The 18,005-nt window shown below is 36.3% G+C and overlaps 2 protein-coding genes across 5 annotated transcripts; one reads left to right on the forward strand and one right to left on the reverse strand.

The window, feature by feature from the left end:
• Nucleotides 1-706: 706 nt before the first annotated feature.
• Nucleotides 707-9,531, forward strand: LOC122316403 (dihydroxy-acid dehydratase, chloroplastic-like). 4 transcript variants are annotated; one of them, XM_043132926.1, is made up of 15 exons: nucleotides 712-1,409; nucleotides 2,664-2,735; nucleotides 3,111-3,158; nucleotides 4,999-5,153; nucleotides 5,242-5,436; nucleotides 5,520-5,631; nucleotides 5,766-5,835; nucleotides 5,920-5,978; nucleotides 6,118-6,241; nucleotides 6,360-6,430; nucleotides 7,239-7,340; nucleotides 7,664-7,744; nucleotides 8,028-8,186; nucleotides 8,650-8,718; nucleotides 9,120-9,531. In XM_043132926.1, the coding sequence occupies exons 1-14, from the start codon at nucleotides 855-857 to the stop codon at nucleotides 8,680-8,682; spliced, it is 1,836 nt and encodes a 611-aa protein (XP_042988860.1). In that variant the 5' UTR covers nucleotides 712-854; the 3' UTR covers nucleotides 8,683-8,718; nucleotides 9,120-9,531. The 4 variants fall into 4 exon arrangements, with proteins under 4 accessions (XP_042988871.1, XP_042988860.1, XP_042988865.1 ...); XM_043132921.1 differs by lacking the exons at nucleotides 8,650-8,718; nucleotides 9,120-9,531 and adding an exon at nucleotides 8,274-8,648 and having other exon boundaries at nucleotides 715-1,409; XM_043132931.1 differs by lacking the exons at nucleotides 5,242-5,436; nucleotides 8,650-8,718; nucleotides 9,120-9,531 and adding an exon at nucleotides 8,274-8,570 and having other exon boundaries at nucleotides 714-1,409.
• A 600-nt stretch (nucleotides 9,532-10,131) lies between these two features.
• LOC122316426 (3-ketoacyl-CoA thiolase 2, peroxisomal-like) lies at nucleotides 10,132-17,221 on the reverse strand. The gene is made up of 14 exons (XM_043132944.1): nucleotides 17,013-17,221; nucleotides 16,089-16,165; nucleotides 15,874-15,958; nucleotides 15,574-15,700; nucleotides 15,380-15,478; nucleotides 15,213-15,280; nucleotides 15,020-15,127; nucleotides 14,856-14,933; nucleotides 14,616-14,748; nucleotides 14,424-14,520; nucleotides 12,855-12,978; nucleotides 12,665-12,773; nucleotides 10,525-10,608; nucleotides 10,132-10,375 (listed from the first exon to the last, which is right to left on the reverse strand). The coding sequence occupies exons 1-14, from the start codon at nucleotides 17,097-17,099 to the stop codon at nucleotides 10,266-10,268; spliced, it is 1,386 nt and encodes a 461-aa protein (XP_042988878.1). The 5' UTR covers nucleotides 17,100-17,221; the 3' UTR covers nucleotides 10,132-10,265.
• Between the last annotated feature and the right edge of the window lie 784 nt (nucleotides 17,222-18,005).

An 18,005-nucleotide genomic window follows, 5' to 3' on the forward strand; every position in this document is an offset into this window, starting at 1 on the left:
ACTATGATGAGGTAGTATTGCCCATTAATGTTTAAATTTTTTTTATTTAAAAAAATAAGAGATAATCAAAAAATAACAAAAGTACCACATTTTTTATATAACAGGATGAAAACGATATATGAACCCTATTTGTAGTATTATTCATAAAAAATAAAAAATAGATATAGTATCTAAATCTTATTATGAATGATTAATATATAATTATACTAGTTAGCAAAGGCGGCTCAATATAAATTGAGCTTAAATAACTAGCAAATAAGGTATATTTAAATAGAATAATACTAGATTAGAGTTTCAAATAGATAATATTTGTAGAAGTGATTTGTAAAAAAATTAGTTTTATTAATAAATAATAGTTTTTTTTTTATATATATATTTTTTAAAATATTTTTTTTTATTAAAAAAAGAACCTATTTTTTAACAAAGCTTGTATGATACTGATATATTTAGAGATTGTAAAAACCTGCATTTATCATCTAAATAACTAAAAATTATTGGATTCACGTCTCTACAGTTACGTAAAACGATTTTTAAGAGAGAATTATATTGTAGTTGGAATTCCAGCAAAACATCCCTGGTCTTTGTTTGACAGGCTGACGTGCATGCAAATGCAATGGCCTCCAGAAATGGCCACGTGTTTGTTTACTTACACAAAAAATATATATATATATATATATAAATCCCTCACGTGAGCAACATTTTGTTTTAACTGATCTTATCTGTCAATCGCAACGAAAAAGTAGATAATTCTCTTCGATCAGAAGCCTCACAAATTTGCCCAAAACCTCACAACTCTTCAGAAAAGACAAAAAAAAGGGCCCCAGTTCCCACCATAAACCCCTCGAGGCGCCGCCATGCAAGCCACTCTAGGAGCCCAGGCCCCGCGCGCTGCCCTGATTCTCTCCGACTATGGGCATCGCAGTCGCCACCCAAGTAGTCACCGCACCTCCTCTCTCCGAGCGTCTTTTTCCTCCCCAGCTCCACCATCTGTCACCGTGGACTCTTCACCCCCACTCCCCACCACCCAAACCCTCAAGCTCAACAAGTATAGCTCCCGCGTCACGGAGCCCACGTCCCAGGGTGGGTCTCAGGCGATCCTCCATGGTGTGGGCCTCTCCGAGGATGACCTGTCGAAGCCCCAGATTGGCATCTCGTCCGTCTGGTACGAGGGAAACACCTGCAACATGCATCTACTTAGGCTCTCCGAGGCCGTCAAGGAAGGCGTCCGAGAGGCCGGCATGGTTGGCTTCAGGTTCAACACCGTTGGGGTCAGTGATGCTATATCTATGGGGACCAGAGGCATGTGCTATAGCCTGCAGTCGAGGGACCTCATCGCTGACAGCATTGAGACAGTGATGAGTGCCCAGTGGTACGATGGGAACATATCTATTCCTGGTTGTGACAAGAATGTGAGTCAGGCAACTCTCTTATCTTTTTTGGAGTAGTTTTGGGAGCTTTTGGTTACTGGGTTTTTGCTGGTTTTGAGTTTTCTGTGATGGGTATTGGTGACTGCTTTTGGTTGATTGATTACGTGTTTCATTACGTGTTTCATTTCTCATCATTTCCTTTCTATTTGTAACTCTGTTTTCCTATTTGACCTTTCCTATTTTCCTTTTCACGTTTTGTTACCCTTAGTTATTGGCTTTTCAATATATGTTAGTTGCTGTTATGTTGTGTTGAGTTGCATGGGATGGAAGGCACTTCGTATTATTCAATGCCTCAAGTGTGTTTCTTCCCTTGAAGAATGCTATCAGTGAGCTCGAGTGCGGTGGATATTGAAAACTGATGTAAAGAGTTGGGCGGCTGTTATACTGGTGACATTAAGTTCTTAAATTGACATTACCTTGTTTCTCTGAATTTTATGCTCATCTATATGTGTTCTTTATCATTTGAAAAATACTAGAGTGTGTTAAGAAATATTGAAAGTATTTTCAGAATAAGCGATGATTTCATCGTTGTATTAGAGTAGAGTCATTGAGTTTGAATATGTTGGTAAAGGGAATGTTTTTTTTTTTTTTTTTTTTTTTTTTTTTTGATATGGGGATTTGGGGAGGGGATCGAACCGCAGACCTCACTTTTGGAGGTGGGGCTTCATGCCACCAGGCCGTTGGCCTTTGGCCGTAAAGGGAATGTTAAGATATACATTAAATAATAAATTTTAGGAAACTTAGTAATTTCAAGGAGTGTAACGATCGTCTTTGTAGTTCCTCCATCTGGAGTTAGTTTCAGACTGTTTGTCTTCCTGGCAGTCTGTTAGAAAGCAGTTAAAAAGTTATAGATACTTGGATAAACAGATTCTCTTATTCAGCGTGGATGCGTATAAATACTATTTGTACAGCAGTTAATTAATGATCATCTTCTCTATCTTCTGCTTTCTTTGTTCATCTGTGTTCATCGACTTTCCTGCACAGCTTCATTTCTCTCTGTTTCTAGGAGGAGTTTTTGTTGAATATTTACCCATGGGATCGGATTTGTTTTTGGTTTATAGTTTTATACTTACTGCTGCTATAGATAGCAAATAATGGCTTAAGCACTAATCACTGTAGCTTTTGACTCAGTATTATTGTTAATTTCTTTTTTAGTAGACGTGTGTGTGGTGGGTCCTCTGTTTGCTTGTGAATTGTACAATCTTTTGTGAATCTTATACTGGTAATATATTGCAGATGCCAGGCACAATTATGGCAATGGGCCGGCTTAATCGACCAAGTATTATGGTTTATGGTGGAACTATCAAGGTTTGGGGCTTGACCCGATTGACTACATAATATCCCTTCGAAGAAACTAGTATTTGAGCCTATAACTTTTAATATTTTACCTATAGAACCTTAGCATTCGTTTCAATGTAATAGTCCTTACGTGAATATTGGCATAAGGAATGGTATCCAGCATCAGGGTCAATGCTTTCTCGTTGGTTTTGTTAAATGTAAAGATTTGTCCCTTTTAAGATGAAAATTTGTATTCATATTAAAAAAGGACATTTCTTTGGGCAAAACAGGGATCATTTGGACCCAGCATCTGACATGTTTGACATTACAGTCGTGGCTGGATAGAGAGTCGAATTTTTGTTTTATGTGATGTTAAAGTATCTTCTGTAATTGTTTCTTTTGCAGCCAGGTCATTTTCAAGGCCATTCTTATGATATAGTGTCTGCCTTCCAGGTATAAAACTTAGATTGATTACTTGTAGATTATAGTTATATCTGGTTTCATTGATGTATAACATTAACCCTCTAGTTTTTACTATTATGCCTTTTCTTTTTCTGCCTTCTCTGAAGTCTTTCTCACGTTGAACAGAACTAACAAAGAATTGAAATTGGCCCTTTAGTCTGATAGATATGTGGAGTGCTTTTTTATTTTGTTTGCACAGTATTTTGAAACATAGAGCAATTTTACTGGGCAGATAGATTTCGAATGAACTATACCTATAACTTAGGACAAAAACTAATTATTTCAGCCAACAGAAAACAGTTGCCTAAAAACTATAAGAGTACAAATCATCAATTTTCATTGGAATTAGGGCTGAGCAAAAATCTAAAAATCTGACTCCGAATCCAGCTCTGACAAAACAGAGTTGGAGTTGGATTTTTTTTTTTTTTAATTTTTCAGTCGGAGGCAGAGGCAGAGTCAGAGGTGTCTTTGGACCGATTCCGGCTTTATGCTCTGACTTCAATATTGTACATATGTTATAAAAATATATACTAATATAATTATATAGTTATATAACTAGAACTTATATAGTTAAATTTAATAAGATACTAGTATGAGTTAATCATTATAAAATAATATATTTATACTATAATATAAATAGATAAATGATAGTTTAGTATATGTAAACATCATAGTATTAATACCAAGCATAATCAAGTATAGAAATAAATTAGATACTAGTATTTAAATAAGAATAGCATAATAAATTAATAACACATACTAATTTACTAAAGTATAATAACATGTAACTAGACATTAGAAAGTCTAGTATATAATTAAGCTAGAAATAAGTTAGACATTAGTATAATAACATGTAATACTAATGTATAATAACTTGTAATTAGACACTAAAAATAATATATAATATTGCAGTATGATAATATGTAATTAGACACTATAGTATAAGACTAGTATAAAAATAAGTTAGATATTAGTATATAAGCAAATTAGCAGTAAATCAGGGAAGTTTGGATAGTGAGTTGAGATGAAAGTTGAATAAAATATTGTTAGAATATTATTTTTTAATATTATTATTGTTTTAGGATTTGAAAAAATTAAATTATTTATTGTATTTTGTATAGGAATTTGAAAAAGTTGTAGTGATTGTTTGAGATGAGATTAGTTAAAAGGCTTTTTGTATCCAAAACCTCCCAACGAGTTTTAAATTTTTTGGAAAAATTAAAATTTGAAAGGCCACAAAAAATTCTTTCTTAAAATGGGTTAAATATGAAGCTAAAAAAAAGCCCAAAACTGAAAGACCAAATCCGACTCCTCTCCAACTCCAACAAGTCGGAGTCAAAGTCAGATCGGAGCTTACATAAGTCGGAGTTGGAGTTCGGAATGAATTTAGATAGAGTCGGAGTTGGAGTTGGAGTTGGAGTTGGATTTAGGGGAATCTGACTCCGAGTAAGTCAGTGCTCACCCCTAATTGGCATTGTAGAGTAGGGACTGCAAGTCATGTAGCTGTGACTGGTTGTTTGTGTGTTATGTATATGTCGCTGCGCTTAGAAAGTCACCTCTTTATTGTATGTTTTATGCTATTGCATTACCAAATATTTAACGAATTTTGGCTTACTGTAACCGATTATTTATTGATCTTGCTTGAGTAGCTTTTTTCCTTAATTGTGTATCTGATTATATGCAAAGGTCATATTTGGTTAATTTTTCTAATTTATACTTTCATACAATAGGCTTGTGAAAAATAAGGATAATCTGAGTCATGTAAATGTTGTAACTCATTCATTTGTTATCCTAACCATACAACTTGAATGTCTTTTAACTATTTGTGCAGTGTTATGGAGAACTTGTGAGTGGATCCATAAGTAATGAGCAAAGGAAGATAGTAGTCCATAACTCATGCCCTGGGGCAGGGGCTTGTGGTGGAATGTATACAGCCAATACCATGGCTTCTGCTATTGAAGCTATGGGAATGACTCTGCCCTACAGGTAGAAATTTATGTTAGTCTGATCACTTGAATTGCAATCGGGTAGCATTGTTGTTTTTATCCTCTTTTTTGTTGTCTTTCCTTAAAAGCTCTTCGACACCCGCTGAAGAACCATTGAAGTTGGATGAGTGCCGTTTAGCAGGAAAATATCTTTTGGAATTACTAAAGATGGACTTGAAACCACGAGATATTATCACTCCAAAATCCATACGGAATGCCATGGTTATTGTTATGGCACTAGGTGGCTCTACAAATGCTGTGTTACACTTGATTGCTATTGCAAGGTGAGGAGTCTTTGGTACCAGATTTTCCATGAATAACATTGATTGAATGGCATGATAGTGGCTGATGGTGAAATTCTTTGCAGGTCTGTTGGTCTGGAATTAACACTCGATGATTTTCAGACTGTCAGCGACGAGGTTCCATTCCTCGCAGATCTTAAGCCTAGTGGCAAATATGTCATGGAGGATGTACACAAGGTCTGCCTTTTATCTTGTCATGTTCTAAATTCACAACTTCAATGAATGACCAGTGCTAGAGAGTTTTCTTTTTCAGTGCATATTTTTATATGGCTTTGCTTGTCACCATTTCCCATGCGTTGTTGTTTTGATAGATTGGAGGAACGCCTGCTGTCATTCGCTACCTTTTGGAGCTTAATTTTCTAGACGGGGATTGTATGACTGGTACACACATTTTTACTGTTGCATTCATATGTAATTCCTTGTAGTGTTCTTATATTAACCAACCAAGATGAACTTCCTTTATAGTCACTGGGAAGACATTGGCTGAAAATGCAGCAAGTTTCCCTCCCTTGGCCAGAGGACAGGTTTGCTGACTTTTTTTTGTTTTTTTAAGTTTCCATTCCCGAGATGTACTGATTGCAATGTTTCTGTTGCTTTTGCTGTTGATCAATGAAATTTGAACCCAACAAATGCAGTTCTATCTTGCGTTTTTTCCCCATTCAGGATGTTATACGACCGTTGGGAAACCCAATAAAGAAAACAGGCCACCTCCAGATATTATATGGAAATATTGCACCAAATGGTTCTGTAGCAAAAATCACTGGAAAAGAGGGGCTATATTTCTCTGGTGCTATTATATGTTCTGCTTTTGTACTAGCATTCTTAAGATTCTCGGTTCTATTTTTAATGTTCACTCTACTCTACTGGTAGAATTTTTAAGTATTCATTACAAAAGTGTTCTCCAGGTCCTGCACTTGTCTTTGAAGGAGAGGAATCAATGATTGCAGCTATCTCAGAGGATCCTTTGAGGTTTAAGGTGTGTGATAGAGTCAACATTGTTGTGTAATCATGTCGAGGCAGCAGTTTCTTATGTCATGTTATTGGTAAAGAGTTCAGAGCCCATAGTTGTTCGAGTCGATGCGGAGGATTGGATAAATGTCTAGGTCTCTACCATGCCTAATGTTTTTTGCTCATGTATATCTAGATGTTGGAAAGCAGAAATGACTTGCCCAAAAATCATCTCATGTATTTCACAGTTACTTTGGCTGCTAAACTTTTGCCTCCATTTATCTCAGAAGGTTAAAAAAAAAAAAAAAAGGATTTTAGGCCTTTCCTTTGGTAAAATAGTAAGCATTATGATGACTAAATCCCTAGGATTGGCTCAAGTGGTAAGGACCTTGTTCTTGGCGGTATGCTCCCTCTAGGTCTTAGGTTCGAACCCTTGGTTGCAAACAATTTCTAGAGGTCATGTCTTATTGGTGAAAACCCGATGATTTAACTGATCCAAGTGATGAGAATGCATAGCATCGTGACTAAGCACTTCTTTCCCCGAGGGCCGCTTTTCTCATGTATCATTAGCCTTTGTAGCAAAGGATATTTTCTTGTGTGTCAAATACAGTTCTCCCTGCCATGTTTTTCCAAACTCTGTTTTGAGGGGCAGAAGCTTGCTTTTCAGGGCTCTTCAGAAGTAATGTGCCTTGATTATTGCTTATACATTCATTCATGGACTTAAATATCAGTATCTTCTTTGGTTGTTGTGTCAGGTCCAGTCACAAGATTTTATCATGTAACTCAGATGTTGTTGTGTAATATACGATTTCTTGTTTATGTTTGCCATATTCCAGGGAAGGGTAGTCATTATCCAAGGAGAGGGGCCTAAGGGAGGACCAGGCATGCCCGAAATGTTAACTCCAACAAGTGCAATAATGGGAGCAGGTCTTGGAAAGGTTTGGTATTAAATCCCAATTTTATTAGTGCTCTGTTCTTGTCTAGATGTGAGTCAAGTGTAATTATCCTCTAGTTTTCCAGACTGAGACAACTTGTTAAATGCTTCGTTGTTGTGTTCAAATTATAGATGACTCAACTTATAAGGTTTCTTCAAGGTCATATATCTAATTAAAAACTGATAAACTGGTTACTCCTAGATATAACTTTTTCATGTTCATTTTGCCAATATGGTATTTTTCAAGCAAAATGCATGAAACTATTTGACGACAGATGTTTCCCAAGAATGACATGTTTGTTTGGCTATTGCTTTTGATTGCTGCAGGATGTAGCTTTGTTGACCGATGGTAGGTTTTCAGGAGCTTCGCATGGATTTGTTGTTGGCCACATATGCCCTGAGGCACAGGTGCACTAGCCATTAATTCATCTAGATGATTAACTACATTATAAGGGGGGGAAGTGGTGGAGTTACATTGTTCACTCAAAAAATATCACTTATTTCTCATTTTTCTGTCCAAACACAATCTTCACAGCTAGACCTTAACCAATGATGCGACTTGAAAAATGTTGGTAGTATTAAGTGCAAAGTGAGATTTTTGTTACTTTAGGGTGAAAAATGAGAATCCTACCAAATTATTATTCACAGACAAAAAATGGACAATCAAATTAATGTTGCGAATCGTTCGCAGGAAGGTGGTCCAATTGGTTTGATTGAGAATGGAGATATCATCAATGTTGATGTTCAGAAGAGGAGAATAGATGTTCAGATATCAAATGAGGAGATGGAACAGCGAAGACAGAAATGGACTCCGGCTTTGTACAAGGCAAACAGAGGAGTTCTTTACAAGGTATGTGTGGAGTTTGCCTTGACATCCATGTTTTGTGTATCTTAGTTGATGTATTTATTAAAGAAAGGCAATCTTATATATTTGCAGTACATCAAGAACGTACAGTCGGCTTCAAAGGGATGCGTGACAGATGAGTAGAGAACATGTTTGTAGATGTCGTATATAGTGTGGCAACCACCCCCAAGAATATATGCCATTTAAAGCCTTATTGCGGCTAATTTAGGGATGTTAAGCTAGTCAACTTGATCCTTTTTTTTTTCAGTGCCTTATTTGGCGCCTTATTGCCTTACCTTACTTTTCTGATAAATTTTTGGAGGGATCAAGTCAGAAAAATGCAGTAACTGCAATACTTGTCAAGGATAACAAAGGAAGTTTTGTACTGAAGTACGTACTTATCTCTAGGGCATCGCAATAATCTTTTCATGTAGGGAAATTTCACACGATCTGCCTTTTCCCTTTGCAGTTTGCACACGCATTAATGTGCCCACCCCGTTAAGTTCCTGAGCTCGTTCTTGCCGATGCACTGATGCAGGTTGTTTGACTTGTTCAAAATAAGTGTCGGCATATATTTTCTGATCTGATGAGTAATGTTAGGTCTAAGTTCCAAATAGAAGTCTCCTCGTGCAAATATTTTATAAAAAAATTGAGTCCCGCTATTGAAGAGTAGGGTTTTTTATTTATTTATTTATTTAATATTTACAATGTTTCAAGGTGAATCCACTTTTTTAGAAAGGCTTGCATGAAACTTATTTATTTGAAGTTTATTCAAATCATTTCTCTTTTTGAATATTAGACTAAGGAAAAATCTACAAGTGTAAATCACGTCCTTAACATTGTAGGGTGCAATAAGTCCACCCACATCATGACATCATATTAAAAGTGTAATTGCGATGCACATCGTTTCATTGACCTGTACGCATCTCACCTGTATAGTTGATGCATTGACGGATGAGTAAATTGCTCTGCTGATCTGAACACAACCTACACCCGAAACTCACTATCAAGAGTGGCCATTGTTGGAGACATTTTATTCTCCCTCCCCTGGGTTACATAGTTATGAGCAGCTGGAAGCCTCCCATCTCAAGTTTTCTTATTGTAGATGGTGCTATGTTCTTTAATCAACACAAGGTAGAACTGGGTGCTATCCTTAGAGATGAGAAAGGCGAAGTTATCATGGCTGTTAGCAAAGCTAAAGAGGAAGTTGCTGACCCAAAAACAATTGAACTCCTTGCCATGTTTAGGGGACTTCAATTCTGTGTTCACTTTAGTATCTCGAAGATTATTCTTGAAAGTGAATGTTTAATGATGATTAAAGAACTACAAATAGCACTTTCTTCTTTATCTTTGCTTGGAAGTTTGCTTAAAGAAACTGGGAGTTTGATGCAGTCTTTTGACGAGTACAAAATCTAGCATGTCCATAGGCAAGGTAATGAATCAGCACATAGACTTTCCCGTTATACTTGGAATGTGGAGGGTATAGAGTTATGGGGAGCAAACGTACCAATGTTGGTATCACAAGCTATATGGCTTGATATGAATTTTATGTAACTCTTTCATTTTATTAATGAAATGTTTCTTTCCTATAAAAATTAAAAAAGTTATGAGCAGCCCCGTATGACTATGGGGGCTCTCGAGAGTCAGTGTGTGTGTGTTTGTAATAGAGCATAGAGATTTATTTTTGAAGTAATGGGCACAAATTAATACGAAAATTAAACAATACAAGTGCAAGGAATGGTTAGAGGTATTACCATTATTGATGGTACTTTATTTTAAGATAAATAAAAGATAAAAAGACAACAATACTAAACTGGGAAAAACATAAATGCGATTGCCTTACTACCATATGGAACGTATGCATCCTAAAACCCTAAGCAAGACAAAAAGACTCTTAATTGGATGACACTTAGATGAAGAGTACGAGTGAAAGAGAAGGACAATCCGCAAGTTACTTTAAACCTTTGATCTCCAAAGATCTTTCAACAAAAAAATAATTTCATGTTGTTTATTACAACTCTCTACCGGGATTTCAAGCCTAGTCATGAGATTATTAGTAATTGCAACAGGTGACAGATAAATATTCTACCGGGCATCCTTGGATAAAAGGCTGTTTCTTCCCACTTGTCGGGCATTGCAGAGCTCATCAACAGCGTCCCCTCTTTCAAAAACAGCTGCTGCCCCCATTCCGGTGCCTGCATTTCAGTTGTAAACACTCGTGGTAAGCCACAAATCCCAGCAGACAAGCATGCATTCTCACGTAGACATCTATTATATGTGGTGTGTCTGCACGCCCACAGGCATGTATACATATACATGTGTGGTGTGGAGAGAGAAATATTACCAATGCACATTGATATCACTCCAAAGCGACAGTCTTTGCCACGACGCTTCATCTCATGCAATAGAGTAGCAACACAGCGAGCACCTGAAACAGACAATAATCTCAATAAATTTCTCCATTGAGAACAGCTTCATGGCAATTTTATGCCCCAACTACTAAATTATCTTTCACCAATTTGAAACCATATGAGCATAAATCAATAGAATACTCCAAAGTTTGTAAAGAGTAATAATCATCAAACAATTTCCCTTGAATCCAGTATCACTTATTGAGAACAACCATATGTACACATGTTGAACTCCTCGGTTATCAGTTGTGCCGACAGTGAGGTTGCTTTGTCATCCGTGGTTCTAGAATGACGGCAAACCTATGTAAATAAGCAGCACTCTTGTGCACTCTAACCAAAATGAATCTTAGTTCAGCTATTACCTTCTCAATCATCAATTTAGTATTGGCAGCTCATTATAATTTCAAATAAATACAATTAATTTTATTATGATTAAATAAATGATAATCTGATTGGACTAGGATATCAAGATAACAAGCAATTAACATATGAACTCCGATGAATGTACAATATCAAAATGATTGACTTAAAATATATCAGTCTAATCCCCCAAGTCAAGCAACTCTCACCAATAAACAAGCACTCTGAACAGGAATCGGAAACCACCTACTTTTAGAGTGATTCCAATACAATCCAAAAAAATAGGAATTAAAAATAAGAATAAATCAAAATGAAGAAGAAAATTGGCTATCATCCAGAGAAGCACCATTTTCCTAAATGGACCAATATTGGTATTCTAGCTCAATGAGAACTTCCTAGAAAATGACATGATGCCCATAATGTAAAACCTAGTACAACCCAACTAATTGCTTTAACTAATCACTCACAGCCTCTTCATGAGACAATTGGGACCTAATAATCAATTACTTGAGAAGTTCAACAAAATACTATATCAGCTCCAATGCTTCTCTTCACGGCAACTTGTGTAATGCCCCAAGGGAGGCCCAAGCCACCTAGGGGCCTATACTCCAAAACAACTAGTAAATGATACAATTGAAGTCCCATTGGAACCATTATAAAGAGCAAAAACTTCTCATTCCCAAGCAATGTGAAATCCAATACAACACTTATCTTATCACTCAATATGAGATATCACAATCTCCCCCTTAAATTCCCAACATCCTCGTTAGGCCTGTTCGTCTTAGGTGGTATGGCTCAAGTCTCACATTTCTGGTTGGAATAGACTCTAGTACCGTTTGTAATGGATGCCAAGCCACATCTGGGCTTATACTCCAAAAGGACTAGTCAATAGTACAATTGGAGCCACATTAAAACCATCATAAAGAACAAGAACTTCTCCTTCCAAACCTTATCACTGAGAATGGGATATCACAACTTGATTCAATAAAATTTTATTTGACTTGTCAAAAAAATGCTTTTATTTGATGTATATATAGCAAAATTTGAAATTTCTCCAAGTGCAATTGATCATGTGTCAACCTCCTTGCTTCTAATATAGATGAATGCAGTACAGCTGTGTACCAAGTACTGACCCCCTCAAAGGTTAGTTTGACTTTCGAAAATCACCCCTAGAACCGATGTTCAGTGTACGGTTGCTGAACTGCACCAATACCAACTGGTGTCAGTTGGCTGGTTGGATGGTGGTCCTTGGAATCGGTAGTGAAAGATGGTTCTCATATACATGGGCTGCTTAATTATATGTTGTAGTGATCATGTAACCCCATGCACAGCACCTCCACCCACCCATTCTTTATGCTTCCTCAACTACATTGGTGTATCATCAACACGTAATTGTGGGTGACAGATGGAGAGGCAATGGAGTGGCAGAGAGATAGGTTCCAACATCCTCTCAAACCCTAACATTAAAAATACGTGTCCCCCAAAACAATTAGGCCTGAAACCATTGGGTTCTCAAACCCCACTGACCCCAGCCTGGCCCTACCCACCTTTTATTTTCCTACCCAACACTGAACCCATGCCTAAGGCAGGTTGGTCAATCAATTTCAGTTTTTTCCCCAGCCCTAGAAAGCCTCCAATAGTTCCAGTAAAAAGTAAGTGTGTTCAAAATTGTGGTTCATATAACTCAAGCTAATTCAAATTCTTAGTATATACCTGTTGCACCCAAAGGATGCCCAAGGGCCATAGCACCTCCATTCACATTGATCTTTTCTGGATCAAGTCCCAGCTTGTTACGGCAGTATACAAATTGGGATGCAAATGCCTGCACCATTGCAAATTCTCGAGTAATTATATATTCAAAGGCCATGAATCCAATATTAGAATGTCTTTCAAAATTTAATACCTCATTAATCTCGAAAAGGTCAATATCATCAAGCTCCAAGCCAGCAGCCTTGACTGCAGCCGGAATTGCAACAGCTGGGCCTACACCCATGATTGCTGGATCGACACCAACAGCAGCAAACGTCCTGCATGACCAACAAAAAGTAGATTATTTGCTTATAAAAAGTAATGCCACTTGTTTCACATTAATTTATGGGGCTAGCCATGAAAGGGATGAGTGTAGGGGAAGTCGAGAACCTCTTCACTTGAAGTTTTGGGTTCCGGAATAATTTTTGGTACTGCCAATGAATGGTGGAAAAACCATGACAAGAGGAAAATCCAATGTCAAAACCATCCTAAGTTTCCTATAGAACAGAATGTATGCTTTGAGATTTTTCAATACTATTTTTAGGAGAGATTTTAATGGAAACTATTGAGGAGAAAGTCTGAGTCGTTTAATTTATAAAATATACATAAAGATTATAAGTGATTGCAAGCCATTTTGTGCACCAAACGAACAACTATTAGGTCAATGGTTAAGAAGAAAGTTCCACTGGAAATGCTAGATAGCAAGCAGGCTACCCCAAACACTATTGCAAACAGCAGTTCACATGGGTATTACTCACAGAATTCAAGCACCAAGGGCAGGGAATAAGATGCAATATGTTACGATCCAAATGGTGCAACCTTAATCATGCTTATATAAGCTTTTGAGCACCCTCTCCTTGCAAGTCAGTTTTCAAGGGTGAGTTCTACTCAAGGATTTTGTATCACTTGATATTAGGGTTAATCATCACGTCGAGTATGGGATCGGATGGAACTTGTCAAGTATGGGATCAAATGATTTGTGGCTTTGTGGTCAGGTCTCAAAGGGCGGACCTAGAGGCTAGATTAAAATGTTCTGGTATTATGGATAGGCATAGTGCTAAGTTAGTGAATACTGATAGATGAGTGGTGTTTCCAAAAGAGAAAGGACTAACAATAGGTCAATGACACCAAAGTAAGCTATGGCCGCTGCTTACGAAGTGTAGTGCTATGTTATGGTCCAAGTGTCACACATCGCTTAAGTGCAAGCTTGACCAGGAGTATATAAGCTCTTGGGCACCCTCTCATTGCATAGAAGTCAGTTTTCAATGATGAGTTATACCCAACAGTTTGCATCACAATGATTACGACAGAACCTCTCTAACAAACTGAGTTAAAATAAAAGAGAAATGCATGGAAGAATCTATTGCTTCACTACATTGTCCTAATAAGCCTTTGATATAACAAAGCGATTCTTCATTTTAAATTCAGTTATTTATTTGGTGAGGGGATTCTGGTAGATGATGCTGCTTGAAATAAATGCCCATAAGATTATTTGCTCCTACCAAGAGCAACTAATGAGTGCTGCGGACTCGAGAAAAACTAGTGGAAGCCAATAAAAAGTACACAGAAAATTATTGGAACAATGAACTAGGCATCAGTGGGTGGAAGTACCAGTGCGAATATGCATAATATTATATATACCAGGCCTTTCTTGTGAGGCATATCTATGCACCGCTTTTCACATTATCAGATTAGTGAATGAGTTTTATCCTGAATAGCAAACCTGAATACACCAAGGATGGGTAGTCCTTTTTGTGATGCAACACTTCTCTTCATTAGAAGTACAGCCCCAGCACCATCACTCACTTGGCTAGAATTGCCTATGAAAGAAGAGCCAAAACAATGCAATGGATAGGCTCAATTAAATGATATTACGAACACAAATCATGGGTATCATCAATCATGTATCCAATACCTGCAGTGGTGCTCCCATCTTTCTTAAAAACAGGCTTCAGCTTTGCCAGATCTGACACTGTTGTAGTAGGCCGAATCCCATCATCAACAGAGATTGTAACAGATTTCTCCTCACCCGTTTTTGGGTCAACAATCTATTTAGGTGATCCAGAAATCAGTTCTCCAACTAAAACCATACGCCAACAAACAGATACTGCTTGGGAATACAAATTTCTGCTAATACTGAAATAATAGTGGATACCTTGGTGGGCACAGGAATAATTTCATCTTTAAATTTACCATAGGCAGTAGCAGCAGCAGCTCGTCTATGTGACTCAACCTAACAGCATGTGTAAGAAAATCAATAGGAAAAAAAAAATAGTACTTTAGATCACTATGCCATGCTGAAAGGTTCATTCAACTCACTGCAGCCTGGTCTTGCTCCTGCCTAGTTACACCAAAACGATGTGCAACATTTTCTGAGGTGATACCCATGGGAAGAAGGCAATTTTGAGCTTGCTCAAAGGCCTTCACCTGCCAATTAATGCAAGATCATGTCAAAACCCTATGATCTGGTAGAAGAGCAGCATATAAGAAATAACACGGCAAGAGAGTATACTTTTGGGTTGACAGACCCTTCCCATGCCATTGGATTAGCTGTCATGGACTCCAAGCCAGCTCCGATTCCTAAATCAAGTTATTTAAGAATAAGGGTTCATCTACACAAATATATATATATATATATATATATATGTATATAAATGAAAAAAAAAATGCATTCTTTACCAATATCATAAAATCCAGCTCTTATAGCTGCAGCTACATCAGCAACTGCCTGAAGCCCGGATGAGCACTGCCTGTTCACAGTCCTGACAGGTACAGTTTCTACACAATACAAATGTGAAATATATGAGCAATAAATATAATGAAAACTTTAAGTTTAACAAATTTACGTCTTCAAACAATAAAAATAACAATACCAGGGAAACCAGCATAGAATGCTGCCATCCTACATTCACTTGCTCTTTGAGATCCTGGGGCCAAGACGGTACCCACCACAATATCCCCAACTTCACTAGGATTCAGATTGGTTTTCTCTATCAATGCCTGCACCAAACAATTACCAAGAACCTAAGCCATGAATAGATAGAACACTACGATATACTCAATAAAAATAAAAAAATAAAAAAAAAGGTAAAGGCTTTTGCCAGTCCTACAAACTTGAAATGAAACAAAAAAAGCGGAAAAAAAAAAAAAGAAAGAAACAGCACAATATGAACCTTCAAAACTGGTGCGAGGAGATCATCGGGATAAGTATCCTTGAAACTACCACGCTTGGATTTGCAAATTGGAGTCCGATGCGCTCTGTGTAATAATACCAAATTCAACGAAATACGAATCAAGACAGAGCAAATTGGTTGATAATTTCACAGTTCAATAATTTAAAAACCCAATATTAAGTTGGAAAGGTGATTTGCAAGGAGGTGCAACTTACGCCACAATGACTACATCATCCCCAAATAATGAAGTTCTATGGTACGCAGCGCTATCCCCAGCAAGACAAGCTGATGCCTGGTAATGATCATCGAAAATTAATTCTTTTAAATTAGGGGAACAGAAATAATGTGAAGTATATAAAAGAGAATTTGATACGAATAAGTGAAATCAAGCGCCATAGCTTGAGGAATAAATTTGAAAATCGTCTGGTTGGAGGTCGAACGTGCCAAACAATCCTTTAAAGGCCAGTTTGGATATCAAAATCATTTCAAGTTATTTTATCACATTTCACTGTTACAATTTTATCGAATTTCTATATAAAATATAATAAATAATTTAATTTTTTTAAATTTTTAAATAATAATAATATTAAAATTTAATATTTTAATAATATTTTACTAATTTTAACTTTCACTCACATTAGTGTCCAAACGACCCTTACTCTTTTGATAGAAACTAGACTATAAAAATAGGATACAATTGTATATACGAATATAAGATCACGTTTAGATACAAAGATAAATATTTTAAATAATAATAAATAAAATATTATTATAATATAATTTTTTAATATTAATTTTATGTTAAAATTAAAAAAATTAAATTATTTATTATATTTTATATAAAAATTTGAAAAAATTATAATTATAAATTGAGATGAGAAGAGATTTTTGATTTTGCGTACTCGATCCAGGCCTAAAGTGACTAACTCAAATTTCAAGTTCTCGGAATCATTCCAGCATATCAAATCATACGTGAATGAACAACAGACAAAAACCCAAATATCAGAAAATTAAAATCGAAATTCAGCGAAATATCCAGCAAGAAGAGAAGCCAATCACGAAACGCAAAAAAAGAACGGATCGAACCGGAAACAGAGAAAGCAACCGGGAAAAAAAAAATGAGAGGGATTCGCGCATACAGAGATTGAAGAATCTCCGGTGTAAATCGAAGAGGAAGGCCGGAGGTGGTCGAGCAGAACTCTCTGTCTGTTGATAGCTTTCTCCATTTTCTCTCTGACTCAAAGCCTGGGTTACGGAGGAGACGCGAAAACGTGGAAGAACAGCATTTGATTCGTTTTATTGGGACCTTTGGAACCTTTGGCGGTTGAAGTGAGAGAGATGGTGCGTGGCGTGTCTTTGGTAAGAAGGAGCGACAAAAAAGATGACGGACACGCGTGCGTCAGCCACGCCCTCCATATCCAAATGGTCATCTTTATCATCCATTCCTCCTGACTCCTTAATGCGTCTTTACCTTCTGGCGCGTGCAATAACATGCTGCACAAAATTGGTGTAAATGCTCCGGGTTTTATCTTTTTATTATCTTTTCTAGGGAAAATAAAATTGTGGTTTTATATTTGAATAATTTAGGTGATTTTGCCTTAAGAATAATTATTTTTAATTTAATATTTAACGGGATATTAATTATCATTTTTGTAAATTTATACAGTAAATAAATTTCATTCTCTTCGAATTTTTTTATAATATTAAAATCTAAGTCCCGTTTAAATTATAAGGTGGTCATATCCTATCTTCTACAATCTCATTTCAACATTCAAATATCATAAATATAAATAATTTTAAATTTTAAATCTTCAAATTTTTCATCTAATTGTTATAATTTTTTTAAATTTTCAAACAAAATACAAAAAAATAAGAAAAAAGGTTAAAGATCCCGAGACTAGGTCGAGTGTCAATTGACACTTTTTAATGACCAAGTATTTTTTAAGATATTATGATTTTTTTAAAAAAGAAAATGTTTAAGGATATAAAAAATGTATAAAAAAAACATTTAGCCTTATTGGGAGAATTTTTCGGACTACACTTTTATTGTGTGTAGCACAAGTCCAAAAAAATAATTTAACTTTTTTCAATCTCAAAATAAAAATAATCTTAAAAAATTATATTCTAATAAT

This window comes from Carya illinoinensis, chromosome 1 (assembly GCF_018687715.1).
Source record: "Carya illinoinensis cultivar Pawnee chromosome 1, C.illinoinensisPawnee_v1, whole genome shotgun sequence".
In the NCBI taxonomy this organism is placed as follows: domain Eukaryota; kingdom Viridiplantae; phylum Streptophyta; class Magnoliopsida; order Fagales; family Juglandaceae; genus Carya; species Carya illinoinensis.